We start from the raw sequence: 19,825 nt of genomic DNA on the forward strand, positions 1-19,825 counted from the left end.
GTGGCCATCGTGGAGGGGGGGCAATGCCGTGGCAGTCCCACATGTGGCTTAGGTACGGCAACAACCATTGAAAACATGAATCTTGTATTAACAATGTTTAGATCAACCAGGAATGTGTTAGTCTAAAAATTTCGAAGCCTCTTCTTGGATGGTGAAAAAGAATGTTTGGTTGGAGTGTTCGATCCTGAGTTTAGCGGGAAAGAGCATGGAGTACTTGACTCCTAAGTCCTGAAGTCTCTTTTTGACCGCAATGAAGGTCTTACGCTCTTGTTGCACGGCCACAGAGAAGTCCGGGTACAGGCGTTTCCTCGCCCCCCCAAGATGTAGCTCCCCCTTGGCCCTGGCTGCACGGAGCAGGGCGTCACAGTCACGGAAATTCAGGATTCTGGCTATGATGGGACGAGACGGGGCACCTGGCCTGGGCTTCGTGGTCAAGGAGCGGTGAGCTCTTTCCACTGCGAATTGTGCCGAAAGCTTGGGGTTATCAAGGAGTGTTAGAAGGGTGCGCTCCACGTAATCCTCATGGGTTCCCGGATGTTGTCCTCTGGTACGCCGACGATGCAGAGGTTATTCCGCCTGGAGCGGGATTCGAGGTCGTCATTTTTCTTTTCGACCACCGAGACCCGGTTGTTCAGAGTGGTCACAGCGGCGCGTAGGGAACCCAGGTCGTCCTCTGCGGTGCCAACCCTTGTTTCGATCTCGGCAACCCTACTGTCAGTTCTTTCGATATGGGCCTTTATGGATGAGATGGTCCCGTTCATACCGTCCAGTTTAGTGTGCAGCGTGGTGAAGCCCTCCCGCATATACTCCAGCATTTTTAGCGAGCCATCAGGGGTTGAGGATGTTGTGGCAGTCGGTGATTCCTCTGGAGGGTCGATCAGCGGCTTGGAGGGTGTCTTGGCGAACATATTTAATGAGCTTTGCTTCTTGCTAGCCCCTGCTCCCTTGGTCATGGTGACAGGCCGCGTCTGGCGCCCAGGACCCTATTAGGAGGCAGCGGTCAAGACCTCCAACTACCACCTCGCCGAGTGCCCGGGGGGGGTAAAGCAAGGACAGCAGTTAGGGACGCCAGAGGCAGTGTTAGGGATGTTCCCCCAAGTCACGCAGGGTCAAAGGCGAGCCCACAGAAGCAGAAGGGGAGCCCAGACGTGATGTTGACACAGGATCGCCGGTCCAGTGACGTAGTACAGGAGGATGTAGCACGGTTGCTGGTAGAAGGGGGGTTCACGGATCAGTCCAGTGAAGCACAAGGTGAAGCGCCTCAGCCTCCGCGGGGGCGCTATGAGCAAGGCAAGCCAGACGCCAACACGGGCCCCCACCCCTACACCGCAGGGCGTGGGGCGCATGCATGGCTAGCACAGGCGCGGGGTAGCGAGTAGGTCCACAGATTGTAGCTAGTTCAGTTGGGGTGGCGGGAGTCCTACGGATCCAGCCCTGCACCTCATAACGACATGTACTTAAGACAATGAGGGCACAGGACAGTCTGTTAATATTGCTACACCACTGTGGGGAGGCGGAGAGCCAATGTTCATGAGGCAGGGGGATAGAGGCATTCAGCAGGGTATTCCTGGTGGGCAGCCAGTGCGGGCCCGAGTGCACTCGGACGCGTGCCTGTATGGTGATCAGCACAGTGGCTGGCGAGGCTCCTTAAGTTAGCCCAGACGCGAGGGCAATGAGAGCCAAATGTCCGTGGCACGGAAGTGGGGAAGTAAGCAGGGTTTTTTGCAATGGGTCGCCCAGCACAGGGTCAAGATCCACAGTTGTTATGGTTGGGGTGCCCCAGTCAGTGTACAAGGGGGGGGGGGAACGGGGTGCCAGGAGGAGGGAGCAATGGTGCCGTGTGGGTTAGGAACGATTCAGTCAGGTGCACCCAAGGGCCACGGGCGGGGAGAGCAGCCCCGGTGTAGATCCCCGCAACAGTGCCAGCCCGCGCAACGCGGAGCAGCTGAGGTGCCGCAGCAACAGCGGAGTGGAGGATGGTGGGCTGCAAGGCCCGCGGACAGCAGATGGCGGCGGCCGCAGGGACCGCCGGAACCGGCACACCCGCCCCCCGCGCCTCCTACCTTGCCATGGTCTGGTTCTGCATTTGTGAGGAGGAGCGGCAGGAGGGGAGGGCAGGCGAAGCAGAGGCCGGGGAGACTGTCGCGTTTCAAAGGCAAGTGGTGCAGGGATTCCCGGGCCTCCAGATGTCGGCGATGCAGGGGAGGCCGCGGGCCCGTGCGGGAGGGCCGGGGGCCCAAGGCAGTCTTCAGTGGGATGGCGAAATGCGCAGGGGAGGCAACACCGTCGGCCACAGCGGCCCAGAGCGCCTCGTAGGCCTGGCACCCCTCCCCCACAGCGGCCCGCAGCACCGTGCTCTCAGGTGATTGAGCGAGCCGCGGCTCCAGGAGCTGCGGGGCGGGGAGAGCGGGCAGCAGCAGCCCCAGTTCAATCGGGGGGCGTAGTCAGGCACCCAGGGTGCGTTCAGCTTCAAAGCTTCGCTGGGATGCGGCGGCGAGGTTCCCGGAGAGTCACTGGCAATGCTATAGGGTTTCAGCAGAGTTTTAAAGGCAAAAACGAGGATGATTCGCTCTCCCAGTCCGGAGCGTTATGCTTAGGCGGCCATCTTGCTTCGGCGCAACAGCGCCCCGTTCCGCCTTGATTTGGACTGCGTGATGCAAGGCCCATGCCCATAGTAGTTGAGCTTCTTGAGATAAGATCGGACCTCGTGCCTCCTTGCTTGTTTGTGTAGCGCATTGAGGTCATGTTGTCTGTCTGTACAGCGAGTAGCTGACCCGCTACTACCGGAAGGAAAGCTTTCAGTGCCCACCGTATGGCCCTGAGATTCCAACACATTGATGTGGAGTTGGGACTCCTGGGGTGACCAGGAGCCATTGGTTTGTAGGTCCGCAAGGTGAGCGCCCCAGCCCGAAAGAGACATGTCCGTCCTCCAGAGAAGGGTCGACGTTAGTGCCTGAAAAGGCATTCCTTGTAAGAGGTTATGCGGAGCGTTCCACCATCGAAGAGCTTTGTGCAGCGTGGTTGGGATCTGGACAATGTCCTCCCACGAGCCAAGAGCTTGTTTCCATTGGTGGTCCAGTGCCTCCTGAACAGGCCTCATGCGAAGCCTGCAATTTGGTATGAGGAATATACATGAGGACATCATGCCCAGGAGGGATTTGTAAGAGAGCACCAATGTCGTTTCTCTCCCTAAGAACCACAAGGTCAAGCAGAGAATTGCTGATGCTCTTTCTGCCGACGCCCTCACTCTGGGAATATTGGTGTTGAGCTCGGCTCCCAGGAAAGAAACTGTCTTTCTGGGAACTGGGCAGGACTTCACGTTGTTTATGCCGAAACCCAACCCGCTTAGAAGATTTGTTGTCTTTGAAACTGCCAAGCGTGCACTTGTGGCGGAACTTGCTCTTATCAACCAGTCGTCCAGATATGGAAAGACTTCTGTTCCTGACCTCCTGAGTTTCGCAGCAAATGGTGCTAGGCATTTTGTAAACACTCTTGGTCGGATTTCAGACTGAACGGGAGCACTCGAAATTGAAAATGAAGATCGCCCACCGTGAACCTGAGGAATTTTCTGTGTGCTGGGTGGATTGGTAGGTGGAAGTATGCGTCCTGCAAGTCTAGAGTGGCCAAGAAATCGTGCCTGTTTAGCCAAGAGAGCACTCCTTGCAAAGTTATCATCTTGAATTTGATGCGCTTGATATATTTGTTTAGCGCTCTCAGGTCCAAGATGGGTTGCCATTGACCATTTTTATTTTTGATGAGGAAGAAACGGGAGTAGAAACCCTTCCCCCTTCGAGAGTAAGGCACTGGCTCTATTGCTGCTTTGTGCAGCAGTTTCTGGATTTCGGACAGAACTTGCTTCAACATATGCACCTTGCGCTGAGTCGGGGGCAAGGAAGGTGGCTGGTTTAGAAATACTAATGTATGTCCCTCGTGGACCACCTGTAACACCCATTTGTCTGATGTTATTGACTGCTGGCAGCTGGCTCACCCTCCCCCCCCACTGGGGTGTGACGTTGGGGGGGGAGGGGAGCTGGACTGTCCATTTTGTTTGCTCTGTGACTTCCCTTGAGCGGAGTCCCGCCTCCCTCTCTGGGCGTACTTGTTGGAAGATTGGTACTTGGTGTCCTGGTATGAACTACCTTGCGAATTCTGGCCGTAGGAAGGGTGGTTAAAACCTCTGTACTTCGAGGCTGAACCTCGAAAGGGACGAAACGACTGGCGATCCTGGTCTTTCAAGGAGCTGATGGCACGTGCTGTGTCCGTGTCCGTTTTGATTCTTTTGAGGTGGTCATCAATCTTTTTCCCGAAGAGTTCTTGACCATCAAAGGGAATGTCCAATATCTGCGCTTGGACCTCAGGCCTGAAATTGGTAGCCTTCATCCAGGCCTGTCTTCTCAGCACTGTGCCGTGGGCCATTTGCTGGAAACTTGAATCCGCCACATCGAATGCAGCGTCAATCATGTGATCCGATGGTCATCTCTGGAATCTCCGGAAGACGTGGATGGGGCCTCTCCAGTCAGTGATGGTGTTACTTTCAAAGGTGAGATCTGGGAGCTTGCAAATGAGTCCATCAGACCCTTCTTCTTTGGTCAATATCCTGGGTTGCTTTGTGACCAGCACCTCGTGGGCTGCTTTGGGCAGATAACGGGATTCTGCGGGTGGAGGTGGGGGGGAAACGTGGCTGTAAGGGGATAGTTGCCCAGCAAATGTGAAGGTGCCTGTTTGTCAACCTGTTGTAACGGTATTGCCTGCAGTATATTTGCTATGTGCACCTTCTTGCGGCAAGAGAGTACACTCCAGTAATAGCCAAGCCGTTCCCTTCTGTTTTGCAAGCTTTTCTCTACCCGCCGTCACAAGTGCCCCCAGTAAGGCAGGTCACCTTCTCCTATCAGTGCGGTCTGTGACTGCCTTGTCTAGCGGGTTATCTGCTTCCAAATGCTCGTCAGATCTTGTCTGGTGTACAGTGGTGTCCCCTCCAGGGCGGGTTATATCGAGTGAAATGTCTGTTCCTTCAGTTTTTTTTTGTTGCGCCACAGGGGCTAGCCTTGCAGGGTTTAGCGGGAAAAGCAGATTTTAAGGCCTACGGAGCTGGTTATGTGTATAGCCAAATGATTCCAGCTAGACGTCAGTATCCACAGCACACATAATGATGTATACGTCGTATCTTGTGTTGAATGACCACTCCACGGCCTAGTGTAGGAGTCTCACATGCGCTTCACTGTATGTAGTGGATTGGATTGTGCTCTCCCACGTTGTTAAAAGAATTTTCACAGCTTCTTAGTATCAGGTGTCAATATCACCAGTGAGCGTTTCTACCGTCTCCTTGGTTCTAGAATAAACTACTGGCAGGCCTCCGCTGTGTGGAGCGGTCCCCCAATCCGCCATGTGTCTGTACCCCCAACGGTTCAATCTGGGTTGATGTCCCTCCACGAATGTCCAGATACAATTAAATGCACCTGAGGAGCAGGAGTCCACCGAGCCCGTGGAGTCAGGAACACGATGGAGCAGTGCGCTCCTTTGAGTGACACCGGCGGCTTCCCCACGCAAGCGGGCCGACAGGGGAGGGGAAGAGTGCACGTGAGGGTCGTAGCTTACCGGCTTGTCTTTACCCTGGAGCTGGGTGATGCCTGTGTCGGTCCTCCTTCATGGGGCTGCGGCCGGCACCACGTTGGCCAGCGCCACCGAGCCACATGTTCCAGCTATGGGAGGCAGAAACAGGTCGGAAAGCGACCAGAGGGCTGCCGCCGGCCAGTGCTGGTGTGGGCGCCATGCAGCGGTGTCCTCCTCGCAGGTCTGGCACCCACAGGTGTTGGTAGCAGCATCTCAGCACGGATTCCTCTTCTTAATTCCTGCGTGTGTATAGGCGGTAGGAGTTTTCCCGGGTCTTCTGTGGGGGTCGAGAAGCTCGACCGATGCCAGGCGCACAATTACGTGCTAATGGGTCTGAGTGACGCTTGTCGTCTGCAAGTGGTTAGTGCACTCTCCGGAGGGCTGTTTGGTGTCCCGACCCGGTGGTACGCGTGGATCATGTCTCACGAAAAGTCTTGTGTAGGGCAGCAGTGGCTCTAGCTGTTCGGCAGTGTAAATACAGTGGAGAAAGTAACACAGGGTGTGCGACTCACAGTGCTTGGCTCCTCCCCCTTTGAGGCCCATGCAGCTCCCCTCTCCCAGCCAGCTCAATGTCTCACTGCATGGATTGTGCGTGCGGCTCACCTCCCACGCAGTCCCCGCTCAATCTTCATGGGCTAAATTCTCAGCCGTAACACGACGGATTTCTGCCAGAGTTGGACCAGTTATTCCTGGACCTGTCACGGACTAGGTTTTCACCTCTCTGTATCTCCGGGTGGCTCCAGTACAGCTAGATTTTAATCCCGATGTGGCCCGGATCGGAGTGCCTCAATCAGGCAGCCATTACGTGACAGACGTTGTGGGTGTTATGTTTCTTCTTGTTCAGGCTGTCAATCTTGCCTAGGAGTGCCCTCTTGGATGCTCTAGCACCGAATCTTGTCTTTGATGATGGTTGTGGAGGGGGGAGAGCAGCTAGGGATTTAAGTTGTCTGTAAATGGTGAAAATGTCTCGTGTCCGATTTGGAATTGCTAATTCTATTGTTTAAGGACTTGGACTTTGCTGAGATTGTGGCTGTTTTGTATTGTTTGGATGCTTTAGAGAAGTTCTGGTTTGCAGTGAAGGTGGGATCATTCAGCCAGGTTAACTGGGCTTGTCATTTCAGTGTGCGTACATTTAGTAGGTCAGGGGGAAACCATGAATTGGAGTTTCTGACCAACTTAGCTTTGTGTGGTATAAGGGGGCTAGGGTGTTCACTGCATTAAAGAGGATGGAGGTGTAGGTAGCCACTAGTGAGGTGGGGTTCAAGGTAAAGGGAGCCTGGAGGCAGAGAATGTTGATCAGGGGTAGCATATTTTCTCTGGTGAGCACCCGCAAGCTTCTTGAGACAGCAGGAGGAAGTGGGTTGAGTAGTAGGCTTGTTTGGCTGTGTGATAAGAAGTGGATAATATGGTGGTCCGACCAAGGGCAGTGTGTGTTGGCTCTAGTGGCGATTTGGCAATTGTGGTCCGCAATCCAGTCCAGTATGCGCCTTTGTTGTGTGTGGGATTGGTGACGCATTGAGTGAAGCCAAGTGTGTCGAGTATGTCGATAATGATTTTGAGGGTAAGTCAGTAGGGTCATGGAGGCCCAGGTTGAAGTCATCTAGTAAGATTATTTTAGAGGAGGCTTTGAGGTTATCCTGGAGGATATGTAGTAAGTTTTGCTCAAAACTTTGAGAGGGGCCAGGAGGGTGGTAGTGCCGGTGGGTGAGGGTGAGAATTTGAGAGAGAGAAGGTCCGTATTTCCATCCGTACATCCGTCAATGTGGGGAAAGTTGTAACAAGTAGTACCTCAAGCCAATGAAGAAGAAACAGTGTAGTAATACAACTGGCCTGATTGAGAGATAGTACAGATAAGTAGTAGTCCTGGTGAAAGAACCACGCCAAGCAGTGAGCCTTTGGGGGAGAGATGCCTGGCAGGGGAGTATACCAGGAGATCTACAAGACACCACGAAGGGATTCCTGGAAGGGAAGTATACCAGACAATCCACTCAAAGCAGATGGAAGAATAAGACATTGTGGCTAGATACCTGGCAGGGGAGTATACCAAGGCATCTAGAAAGCTGACGAAAGGAAGCCCTGGCAAGCAGGACACCAGGGACTTTACGATAATTACAGAAAGAGACACTTTTTTCATCCTTAAGGAACAGTTGTTTGGAAAAGATGCTTTTGCTATCCTTAAGGAACCTTTGTTTGGAAAAGAAATGTTTCCATCCTACCTGAAATATCCAGGGGAATGGAACCACCCTCTGGAAACAAGAGTTTCTGCTTGGAAAAGACTATGTTTGTTGGATGAATCTACTTGCTTTAATTGTGAACACCTTTTGGCCAAACATAAGCCAGAGACATTTTCCTTACACTTTTAGTTGTTCCTTTTTAATGTGGAGTCAGATTAGTAAGTTTTGGACACAATGACCGTTTATATTCTTTTGACAACTTGACACAGACTGATCCTTAGTTTAAGTTTCCTATATATAGCACAGTGAGAACAATTCCTTTTTTGATAGAACATATACCACTGTGGATCACCTTGTAGCACAGACATGTCAAGAACATGAGAAACAATCTGTGTATTTGTTAAGCATGAATCAGGGTTCCATTCTGTCAACTTTGTGCCGATATAAAAGAACTGTACTCGTCAAAATGGCCAGTTAAAACTCACTAGCATGCAATGTGAAACATCATATATTGTATTTCTTCAATCGATGATGCAGGAATCATGTTTGCTATGCCAACCATGGCATGTTGCCAAGTATGACTGTTACACAGGGGCTCTTTAATTAAGAACACTCAAACTTGTCCCCACAGGAGTTCTTCGTTATAAAAGATGCTTTCCTTCCATCCACAAACACAAATGTCCTTCTGAAAAATATATGTACATTTTATTTTGAAAACACTTCTCTTAATGGTGCTGGTCCGCAACCCACGAAATGAAGGCAAATTGCTATGCAACACAACACTCATTTAAACTGTTGTAAACGGATTACTAATAATTGTAGAAACAAAATATTTTGACAATTTTGTACAAGTTATATATAAGGGAGACAAACATCTCAGGACTCCCATAACTTCTGACAGTGATTCATGATCACAGGATGGTGCTTAGGTACAGGTTTTAAACCAATACGTGTATCATTAACAGATGTCACTCAGGTCTTGCCTTTAAACTACTGATGACACACATAACTACCTCAGTCTGTTGTTCTGGCAGCTTCATGTTATCAAAGATCCTGAAGACAATCCGGAACAGATCGGTCCACCAGTGCTTTTCATACGTATGACCATATGTTTTCATAACTTCAAACATTACAGTTAGACCCCTAAAATTAAAGAAACTAGCATTAACGTGGGATGAGAAAAATCATTAATGAAAACTTACTTTAAAGTTGAAATTTGGCACACAGTGGAGTCTGGAAATTATGATAAATATAATATAGAAGAGCAGTAGATAATGACCACATACACAGTCTGCACAAGAGGCAAATTATACGTGAGAGAAACAACAAATGCCAAAGATAGAATGGGTGCGAGAGTGACTTCGAAAATAATAAGTTTGAATCAGTTGTAGCACAATATTTCACAGAAGCGCAACATAATTTACCACAATTGCGGTTTAAGATCTTGGAACAAATTTTGAAATTACATAGAGGTGGTGACAGAGTGAAATATACGTTGGAAAATTATTTTGCTGAGAGTGTTATGCCTTGATAAGTTAAACAAAACTGGGACCCAACCAGTTATTTAGAAATATCAATAGCTGAATAAGACAAAATAATGTCTACATCTAAGACGAGGTGTGGGTATAAACATAGAAAGGAAGTTGAGAAAACATTTCCGGTTTAATATGGAAGGTAAGTCATATTAAGATGTTGTGAAAGTGTGACTGCTAATCGCGAGTGCATTTTAAATTGTTAACTGAAAATGGGACCACTATATTTCTGAATAGGAGAGTGGAGGAGTGTGTGGTGTTTTAACAGATGAATACTTGATGATATGTTTAACCCACAGCATTGTACCGTAGCTAAAGAAAAGCACTAATTTATAGATACATTGGAGAATAATTGTAACTGGATACAACAGCACAGAAAGGATTGACAAGATTATTGAGTAAAATTAATCTTACAAATAACAGAAGATGGATTTACTTTTTTCTTTTAAAGAAAAGGAGTGCAACTCTGTGGGAATGTGATGCATTCCACTACTGAAAGCGATTGACGCATAACCTATGGATGATGGTGCAACAGCATAGAAACACTGCACAAAAGACTGCAGCTGTTCAATGGGAGATTATGTTTGCCAATATCTCGGACTCTAAAGATGTCAACACTTTGTTCTGATGCCAAGATTCAATGGATCCATAATATGGAATGAGACTGTGATAAATATACATACCCAGTTCTATGTAAGCTTGAAGGAAGTATTATAACATGCTTGCGAGGCAGAAACACCATGAGTCAGTCTCAAATACCACATTAATGCATTGTGAATAACCTAAAACGACATGTGCTGCTACAAGTTTGACAAGTTACAGACCCAGTGAATTGCACATGCGTATGCTGGCAGTATCCTACATTTGGAAGAAAGCAAAGTGTAAATAACTGCAAGATAGTGTTAGGCTTGAGCAGCCTTTTGTACAGAGGTAGGAACTGAAGATGCACAAATGAGAAAAGCCAGTTATTGTCTTGGATGTATCACTTCTGCAGCTGCCAGTAGGTCCTGTGGTTTACCTCAAATACTACTCTGCATAAGTTCTATGGTTTAACAGCAGGTTCTAAAGTTCTAGCATCAATTCCTACGATATTCAAAATATGGGGAAAAGGAAATATCCACCTACAAGAGACCTTATGGTAACGTTTGGATAAAGGCTGAATTTTACACAAGACCTGCATAAAGGCCAGGTTCATCCATTTAGGTTTATTCTTTAACATGTGAACCCCTGAGTCGACATTTTCAGTGGGACAGGTTAACACTATAAAACAAGTATAATCTATGAGACACTTTGTACAGGGAAGGCCAAATGTAACACAGTCTTGGACTGTGATTGGAGCAAAAACAATGCTGGCGTGAAGAAAAAAAAACATTCAAAGATTCTGTAAGCAGATTCGAGAATGCTTGCCCCAGCATCAGATGAAACACCCTTGGCACAGTCAGGTGCCCCACCTTGAGAACCTTAGGACATTGTGTCACCCTCTGGCATACCATTTGTGCATGCAGATAAGTTGGTCAAACTGCACGAATAGCTTTAAAGACCATAAATGCCAATGTCAACTTCACAAAAAAACTACAGACAGCATTGCAAAAATCTCAATATGGGGGAGGTGTGCTTGAAGAGTGAAACACGTTACAACAGTAGAACAACTGCATTTGAGTCAGGCACACAGCTAGCTTTGCATAGGGTGCATTGCTGTAGTCCGAACACATCGAGATAAATGTGTATCCCAATGATTCTAGGTTGGCTGATAACATGACAAGATGTGAACTCTCCAACCACAATCTCCTGATAGACTCGAGATAAAGCCTCCCTGCTTGCTTTACTATTGCAGCAACATGTGCATGGATGGTATGGCTTTGGTCGAACAGGTTTTGCAGTTGGGTTGGTTGGTTACAGGGATAGAGCACACTATATCGACAAATGACAGCTCAAAATGGACCCAACTGAGTCCACCAGGGGGCACAGGCAAGATGGACACCCGAGTCAGCAGGTCCGGTCCCTGTCCTATATAATCGAGAGCTGGAGGTGGACAGCGAGCCCCGGGTGGTGTTGGAGGGGTCCCCAAGCTGATTGAAGGCAGCGGCATAACCAAACTCAAGGGGAGAGCCCGGCAACCCTAGGGAACAGAGGGAGAAGCCTAAGAAGCGGGGGCCCACCAAACAGAGAGGGAGAAATGCAGAGTGAAGGCCCAATGGCGGTGCAGCGACACACGACCGCAGTGGAGAGCCCACCCACCAGGAGGAGCCGTGGAGGAGGAAGCACGCAGCGGAGAGGACTCCAGGGATCTCCCAACATAGCGGGAGCCTGGAGGTGGCGAGCGAGCCCCGAGACAGGTGCCGGAGAGATCCCTGGGTAGATGTGGAACAGTGATACAGCCCGGCTGGGGGAGAGAGCCCCGTGCCTGAGGATAACACCTCTGAGGCGAAGGCCCAGCAATCGGTGGGAAAGAAGGCAGAGCAAGGGACCAGGGACAGGGCAGCAGCCCACTGCCAAGACGGTGAGTGCCTCCTGCTGGGAGAAGCCATGGTGGCGGGGGGAAAGGGACCACAGGAAGTAGAGAGCCCCAGCGCTCCCACTGAAGGCAGGAGTGAACGGCCCCACAGCAGGCCAGCCAGAGCAGCCAGGGAATGGCACAGCGATTGGGAGGTGGAGTGGGGGCGAGACAGCCACCCCCCCAGCACCAACGAGGCATGAGGGCCCAAAAGGGGAGACACCCTCCCACCCCCAAGACACACAGCAGAGTGGACTGTGAGAACCAGGAGGAAACACAAGGTGGAATAACGCAGAAGCCAAGTGCTAACCCCTAACTGAGCAGAAGGGACACAGGCAACCCCGGCAAAGCGCCAGTCCCCAACTGTGGCGCACATGAGGTGCCCCTCCGCCCCCTGGGACATGAACGAACAGCCGCAGAGCAGATCCATGAAATAGCATGAAAGGAGTAGCATGGGGAGGGAGAGGAAGAGCAGGAGATAGGGCCCGCCCCAGAACACCTGGTGAGGAGGTGCGCAGAGTGGTACTGGGACACAGCAGGAAAGGCACGAGAAGCACACTGGGGCCAGCTACAGATCTACCAGAACCAACGCACGGCAGAGGAATATAAAGGCCTGGCAATAGTCTATAGTGGGGACACAAGTGACCCCTAGGGCCACAGAAGACCCAGCAGCGAGACCAGAGAGTGATGGAGGCACCCCACAGAAAAGTTACAGGCGACAAGTAAGAACCAGGGGGAGAGGGATAGCCACTCCTCACCCCCTTCAGAGAGGCGCAGGCAACACTAACCACGACCGTGGCAAAGTGGGCAACATGGTGAGGCCGCTACTGGTCAATGGTCGGTGAGAGCGGAAGACGGTGGACACAGAGAGGAGGAAGAAGGTCCCTCTAAGCCCAGCCACACCCCGGAAAAGTGAACAGCAAGGGACACAGATAGAGGTAAGAGAAGCAAAGGGCTAACACTGTGGAGAAAACCCAGCGACACCAGACCCACACCAAGTGAATGAGCTGGAAGGTAGCTCTCTCGAAGTTCCACTACCCAGACAAAGGGGCAATGGCAGGAGCAAAGGCAGAAACGGGATCCCACCCATGTGTCATGGAAATAGGGGCCATAAAAAGTGACACCCAAATAATACTAGAGGAAATCCGCGGAATGCGTACAGACATTGGGACGAAAGTGGCGGACCTATCTGCAAAGGTGGTCACCCTGGAAGAAAGACTGGAGGGCATGGAAGCTAATCATGCATCAGCAGGAGTGCTGAATCCCAAATACAGGTCTGCCTTAAAGACATTCAAAGGAAGGAGTACCATCGAGGGCTCAAATTGGATGATATAGAGAATCGTGAGCGTTGCAACAACCTCTGCTTTTTTGGACTAGAAGAAAAAGCGGGGAATCCGTGGCCGGCCTTGAAAGAAAAATACAAGGAATAATGGGAATGGTCCGGGGGGCCAAAGAAGGCGAGCAAGTGTCTATAGACGGGCTCCACAGGACAGGAGGGGGTGCCAGGGGATCCCAATCGGTGCTCGCTAAACTACACTAATATCTAGACAAGGTTGCTATCTTGGATAAAGCAAGAAGAATGGGGGCTATTGACTACGAGGACTCCAAGGTGACCATCTTTCAGGATCTGTCAGCACAAACCCTCTTAAAACCCAAAAAATATGGTCCAGGAAAAAGGGGTATGATACAGATGGGGATACCCATTTGCACTCATTTTTTAACTAGGGTGAGAGAGACATCGCTTGGTGCACGAGGAGGATATCAAAAAGGCCAAGGAGGACTTAATAGGACAGGCCCAAGATCAACTGGGGGACAGAGGAGGGGTAGAGCTATCCAAAAGACGTGAACCCAGAGGCCCAAGGATGGATCATGGGAGGCGCAAAACACAAGGGGCCAGGAAATATCAAATGCTCAACACCCCTCCTCCCCCCCAGGTAAGGGATGACCTGAACGGAGATGTCTCGCTGTCATGCCATTGGATCAAACCAAGGGGCCCAAGGAGCCCAAGTTGTAGGGCCCTGCTTAATGATTTTAAAATTGTGTTAATGGAGGAAGCCGGGGGACGAAACGCGGGAGGGGGCAATGAATACAGTTAAGAAGACAAAGTTATTGGCAGTTGCCATGCTACTGTTTGAACTGTTCAATGGGAGGAAGCCAACTGAGAAACACAGACCTGGTAGCGGGGTAAGGGGGGGGAATTGTCTAATGGGGTGTATGCCAGGAAGGTAAGAGGCAACCAAGGCCGCAAAAGATGCGTTACAGGGAAAGTTGCAAAGTATGGTGTAAAAAAGAAAAGGACCGGGACCATCACCATGGTGGTTCGGCCATAATGCCTGGATACAGGACAACGGGAGGCCGAACACCCCAAGTGGAAACGGAGGGTAGGGAGGGGGGGAAAAAGAGGGGAGGGGGAGAAAGCAGAAGGGCGGTCGGGGGTGGGAGGAAGGGGACACAGAAGGGAAATAGCCACATGAGCAGAATTGAGGTTGACAAAGGGGAGGGGAGGGGGGATGGATACATAAAGAAGGAGGGGGGAACACAGTAAAACTCCACAATCACACCGAGGAAATGTCTAACTATGGGTCGGCGCACGGAGAGAAAACATAGAAGGGGAGATGGTTAACCGAAAAGTAGCAACACTAAACATAAATGGACTAAACTCAGCAAATAAAAGGTCACTCGCATCAAATATGCTCCGCAAAGCCAATATCGCGGTGCTGTTCTTACAGGAGACACTACAGGCAGGGGCAGGACCATCCCGTCAAGGGACTAGCGGTGGGACAGAATATAGCGGTTATGTTCTTACAGGAGACACACTACAGGCAGGGGCAGAAACATCCCATCAAGGGACTAGCGGTGGGACAGACTTTCTGGGCCTCACATAAAACAAGCAAAGAAGAGGGTTTGGGGATTGTCCTGTCAAGATCCATGTAACTGAGGGAGGCACAAGTTAAGAGGGATTTTGGTATGAGGTTGGTGGCAGTCAAAGGGTGGGTCGAAGGACACCTAATCACCCTAGCATCCATATACGCACCTAACACGCACCAGTTGGCATTCTTGCAAGAGGTATTCTTGGAACTGGAGGAATGGGGGGAGGGCATGCTCATGGTGGGAGGGGACTTCAACCTAATAGCGGACCAGGCCGTGGATTGGTGGTCGGCAAGGGGGAACAAAACTAAAGTAAAAGGAAAGGAACATGAAGCATTCGCCCAATTGCTGGAAGACCACTTCCGGGTATATGATCTCTTCTGACCTTCCCCTCTCTGTCCCTCTCTCCACTCCTCTCTCCTGGAGTGATCACTTTCTCCTATCCTCCCACCTCACCGTCCCTTCCCCACAGGCAAAGCCACCCTCATCACTGCCACCCACCTTCGCGGTCATCCGACCCATGAAACGCGTGTCAGTTGAGGCTTTCACTACCACCTTCTCGCCCCCCCTCTCCTTCGGCTGACTCCCACCCTGACACAGCAATCTCCACTCTCCACGCTGCTATATCTGATACACTTGATATCCTTGCCCCCGTCATGAGAATCCGCCTGAAGCCCAAAGCCAAATGTAACTCCTGGTATGACTCGGAATCGTCACCCTTAAACGCAAGTGCAGGGTGGCAGAGAGGAAATGGCGTTCTTCATGTTCATCCTCTGACAAACTGGCCTGCCGCCTGCTCCAAAGGCAATACGTCTCTCCGTTCTCACCAAGAAGAGAGCCCTTATCCAAGCCTGCATCTCTGCGGCATCTAACAATTCGGCCGAACTCTTTAAAATCTGCAAGGAGCTGGCCAACCCTGCTGCAGTCTCTAACTCTCCTGTCCTCTCCCAGGCCCTCTGCACGGCACTGGCCTCTCACTTCATTTCAAAAACTCAGGACATCCTGCCCTCACTCTCCTCCTATCACCTCCCCCCCTCTATTCCCTTCTCTTCCTCTGGCCCTTCTGCAGCCACCCCTCCTCCCTCCTTCTCAGCCTTTCCCCTTTTTTATTCTGACGAGGTTTCGAGACAAGTCCGATCTATCAAAGTCTCGTCAAAACAGGTCCACCCCTGTTCCTCCAAAACCATCAAGGACCACATCGACACCTTGGCTCCTGCCCTGGCAGACTTCTGCAATCATTCCTTCGCCTCTGGAGTCTTCCCATCCCCCCTCAAGCACTCCCTTGTGCACCCCCTTCTTAAGAAACCCTCTTCTGACCCCTCCTGCCCAGCTAACTATCGCCCAATCTCTATCACTCCCTTCCTGGGCAAGCTCCTGGAGAAACTGGCCATCTCCCAGCTTGATCTCCATGCTGAATCTGTTGGTAGTCTTCATGGCCATCAGTCTGGCTTCAGAGCTGCCAGAAGCACGGAAACTGCTCTCCTGAACATCCGTGAGGACCTGCTCTCAAACCTTGACTCTAACACTCCTTGTGTTCTAATTTTTCTCGACCTCTCTTCTGCCTTTGACACTGTCAACCACACCATCCTGCTCAACCGTCTCCGTGATAACCTGGGTATCACTGGTCAGGCTCTGGCGTGGCTGACCTCCTTCCTCTCCAATCGACCCTTCCAGGTCCAACTGGGTTCCTTCCTCTCTGACATCTTTTTCTCTACCTGTGGTGTCCCCCAGGGATCTAACCTCTCCCCCTGGTTGTTCAACCAGCATCTGGCACTTCTTGCTCACCGCATCGCCGCTCTCTGTCCCAACTTTCAGTGCTACGCGGATGATACCCAGCTCATTTTCAGGCTACCCTCGGCCTCCTCTTCCCCTTCCCTCATCTCTGACTGTCTTTCTGCTATCCAGGAATGGTGTGCCGCCAACGACCTCTGCCTTAATGCCAGTAAGACAGAGATTCTACTCATTGGCACACCCACTCCCTCCTTCCCTGCAGCTCTCTGGCCGGCCTCCCTTGGCCCTCTTCCTGCTCCTACCTGCAAGGCAAAAAACCTTGGGGTCATCTTTGACTCCACACTCTCTTTCTCTCCTCACATCTCTGACGTCTCTAAGAAGTCACACTACTAGCTACACCTCCTCAGAGGTATCCTTCCTTTCCTCTCCTTCCCCCAGAAGCTCACTGTCTCCAGAGCCCTGGTTCTCTCGAAGCTGGACTACCGTAACAGCCTCTATCTAAATCTTCCTGCCTCTACTCTCCGCCCTTTGCAACTCACCCAAAACAGGACTGCGAGACTTGTCCTTGGCCTCAAGCCCAGGGACCGTATCTCTCCAGGACTGAAATCACTACACTGGCTCCCAGTGGCTGCGAGGATTAAGTTCAAAACCCTCTGCATTGTCCACAAGGCCTTCTGGGGCCTTGGGACAAAATACCTTCAACTCTCTCTTCCTAAATATCTTCCTTCTCGAGCTCTTTGCTCATCCACCTCCCACTACCTCAGTGTCAGCCGCTTCTCCAAGCAACGAGTTGGGGGTAGATCTCCCTCCGCAGCAGGGGCCTCCCTCTGGAACAGCCTTCCTGCCTCCCTGAAACTTGAGGAGAACCATCTCCGGTTCGGAAGCACCTCAAAACCTTCCTCTTTGCCTCCGCTTTCTCTCCCTCTCTCCCCTGCTAAAATCACTGAACCTGCACTGAATCTGCAACTGGGCCACTCACTGATCTCGGTCCTTGGCCCAGCCACTCTTCCCTGCACTGCCTACCTGCACTACAGGACTGTCTCTGTTTCCTACAGCCCCTTCTCCCGGCACTTACCTTGCACTTGCCACCAGCTGGCCCTATTTATCTTGTATTCTACTAACCATGTATTGCACTTTCCCCTCTCCCCTTCCCCTTGCACTTTTCCCATTCCCCTCTACCCTTGCACTTGCGCGATCTGAATGACACCTGGCCTAGTAGGATCGTTATCTGTCTCCCCTTGCCCCCCCCCTGCCTCGTCGCGCCTTGAAACACTTGTGTACAGGCGCGTTACAAATGCCATATCATATCATGTATTGAGGTCCAGGTTCACCCAGGCGTGAAGGTACACCTTCTCGCCCCCACACCACACATATACCAGGATAGACCAAATTAACAGGAAGCCGTGGCGTCCTCACCGAGGGTGAAATCAGTGACCTGGTCGGACCACGAGATGGTTACAATAGATTTGTGGTTGGAGGAAGGGAGAAGGGGATGCTTGCGCTGGAGGTGTAACAATGGCTTCCTTAAGGATCCAGTATTTTGGGACTTCCTCCAGCCGGAAATTACCCAATACTTCGTAACAAATGACACAGGGGAGACGAACCCTAAGGCGGTATGGGAGGCGGCCAAACCGACAGTGAGGGGACTACTCATAGGAGAAGGGGCATGAAAAAAGAGAGAATGGATACTGATAGAGGGGGAACATACAAGAACAGTTGAGAGACAAGAGGGTGAGGTTTACGCGACTGGGCGAAGATAGAGGTGGTTTACTGGACACAAGGGTTACAAGAGGCAAGAATTGCATTTGCTCCTGATAGGGGATGTGGTAAAAATAAAAAAAGCTCGGATATGCCAGACAAATGTTCTACGAAGGGGGCAATAAGGTGGGGACACTATTGGCAAACAGAGTCAGGGAATGTAGGGGGACAGAAGGGTTCACCTGTTAAGGGACAAGAACGGGTTGACACTCGGATCCGAGGTCCACATCCTAGACTGCTTCACAGACTTCTATGCAGCACTGCATTCCCAACCGGCCAGGCCTCAAGGAAAGGATATTAAGAAATACTTGAGCAGGCTCCCCATCCCCCGGCCTCACCACAGAGGGGAAATCCATGTTGGAAGCGGAAATAACACAGGAAGTGGTTAAGAGGGCAATAGGCCAGTTGAAAACAGGGAAGGCACCAGGTGAGGATGGCTACACAGCAGGCTTTTATAAGCAGTTTCCAGACTCCATAGCGTGGCCTCTGAAGAAGTTCCTCAAGTCCATAAAAGGGGCAGAGGACATGCCCCCTACTGCCTAGGAGGCGCTAATAATGGTGATCCCCAAGAAAGGCAAGGACAAGACGGACTACGCCTCATATAGACCACTCTCGTTACTCAAAGTGGACGCAAAGATCTTCACAAGGCTCCTGGCTCCCTGCCTGATAGTACACCTCCACGGCCTCACAGACCCAGACAAGAAAGGGTTTATTCAAAAAAGACAAGGATCTGACAACCTGAGTAAGACCCTTCATATCTTATACGATCAAAAAACACAGAGAGAGGGGCCCCTGGTCCGCTCCTTTGACGTCGAAAAGGCGTTCAATAGGGTGAACGGGTCGTTCATGGAAGGGGTGCTGGAAGAGATAGGAATGGGAGAACAATGATGGGATGGATATGGTCCTTGTATCACACTCCAAAGGTTAGAGTAATGGTCAATGGGAACATGTCCAGGACCATAGGTCTGCACAGGGGGACAAGAGAGGGGTGCCCCCTGTCCCCACTGTTATACGCCCTGGTGATGGAGCCTTGGGTGATAAGCATGCGGCAGTCAGGAGACATAGCCAGAGTTCACATAGGTGGAAGAGTATAAAGCAAGTCTCTTTGGGGCCGATACGCTGCTCTACCTCTGTAACCCGCAGTCATCAGTACCAGCTCTCCTAAAGGGGCTGAAGGAATATGGGGAACTGTCAGGGTTCCTGGTCAACATCTCCAAATCAGTGGCGTTCCTGATGGGAAAATGGGAGAAGGCAGACAAAGACTGGGTTAGCGAATGGGGATTCCAGACACAGCAGAAGGGCTTCCGCTACCTGGGGATAGAAGTTACTAGGGACCCAGAGAACTTATTTGGGAGGAACTACTCCCCTCCGTGTGGGAGAAGATAAAGGGGGATCTGCAGTGTTGGGATAGGGACGGTCTATCGTGGCTGGTGCGGCTGAACTGCATTAAGATGACAGTCCTCCCAAAGCTATTGTTCCTCTTCCAAATGCTCCCCATGATAGTGCCGGCCCACTTCCTGGCCACAATCCAGAAATCCCTCTTGCGATTCCTCTGGGCAGGAGCAAAACCCAGGGTGGCATACAAGGTACTTGTGTTGGCAAAAGATGACGACGGAGTAGGATTCCCGGACCTGGGAGCATATTATAAAGCAGCCCAG

General features: G+C 51.0%; 1 protein-coding gene across 1 annotated transcript in view; it reads right to left on the reverse strand.

Moving 5' to 3' along the window:
• ARFGEF1 (ARF guanine nucleotide exchange factor 1) overlaps positions 1 to 19,825 on the reverse strand; it is a 1,973,034-nt gene that overhangs the window by 314,542 nt on the left and 1,638,667 nt on the right. The window contains exon 30 of the mRNA XM_069621149.1: positions 8,798 to 8,927. Coding sequence (XP_069477250.1) covers positions 8,798 to 8,927 — 130 coding nt within the window. The remainder of the gene's footprint in view (positions 1 to 8,797; positions 8,928 to 19,825) is intronic.

Source organism: Ambystoma mexicanum, chromosome 5q, assembly GCF_040938575.1.
Source record: "Ambystoma mexicanum isolate Mex_15411 chromosome 5q, UKY_AmexF1_1, whole genome shotgun sequence".
Taxonomy (NCBI): Eukaryota; Metazoa; Chordata; class Amphibia; order Caudata; family Ambystomatidae; genus Ambystoma; species Ambystoma mexicanum.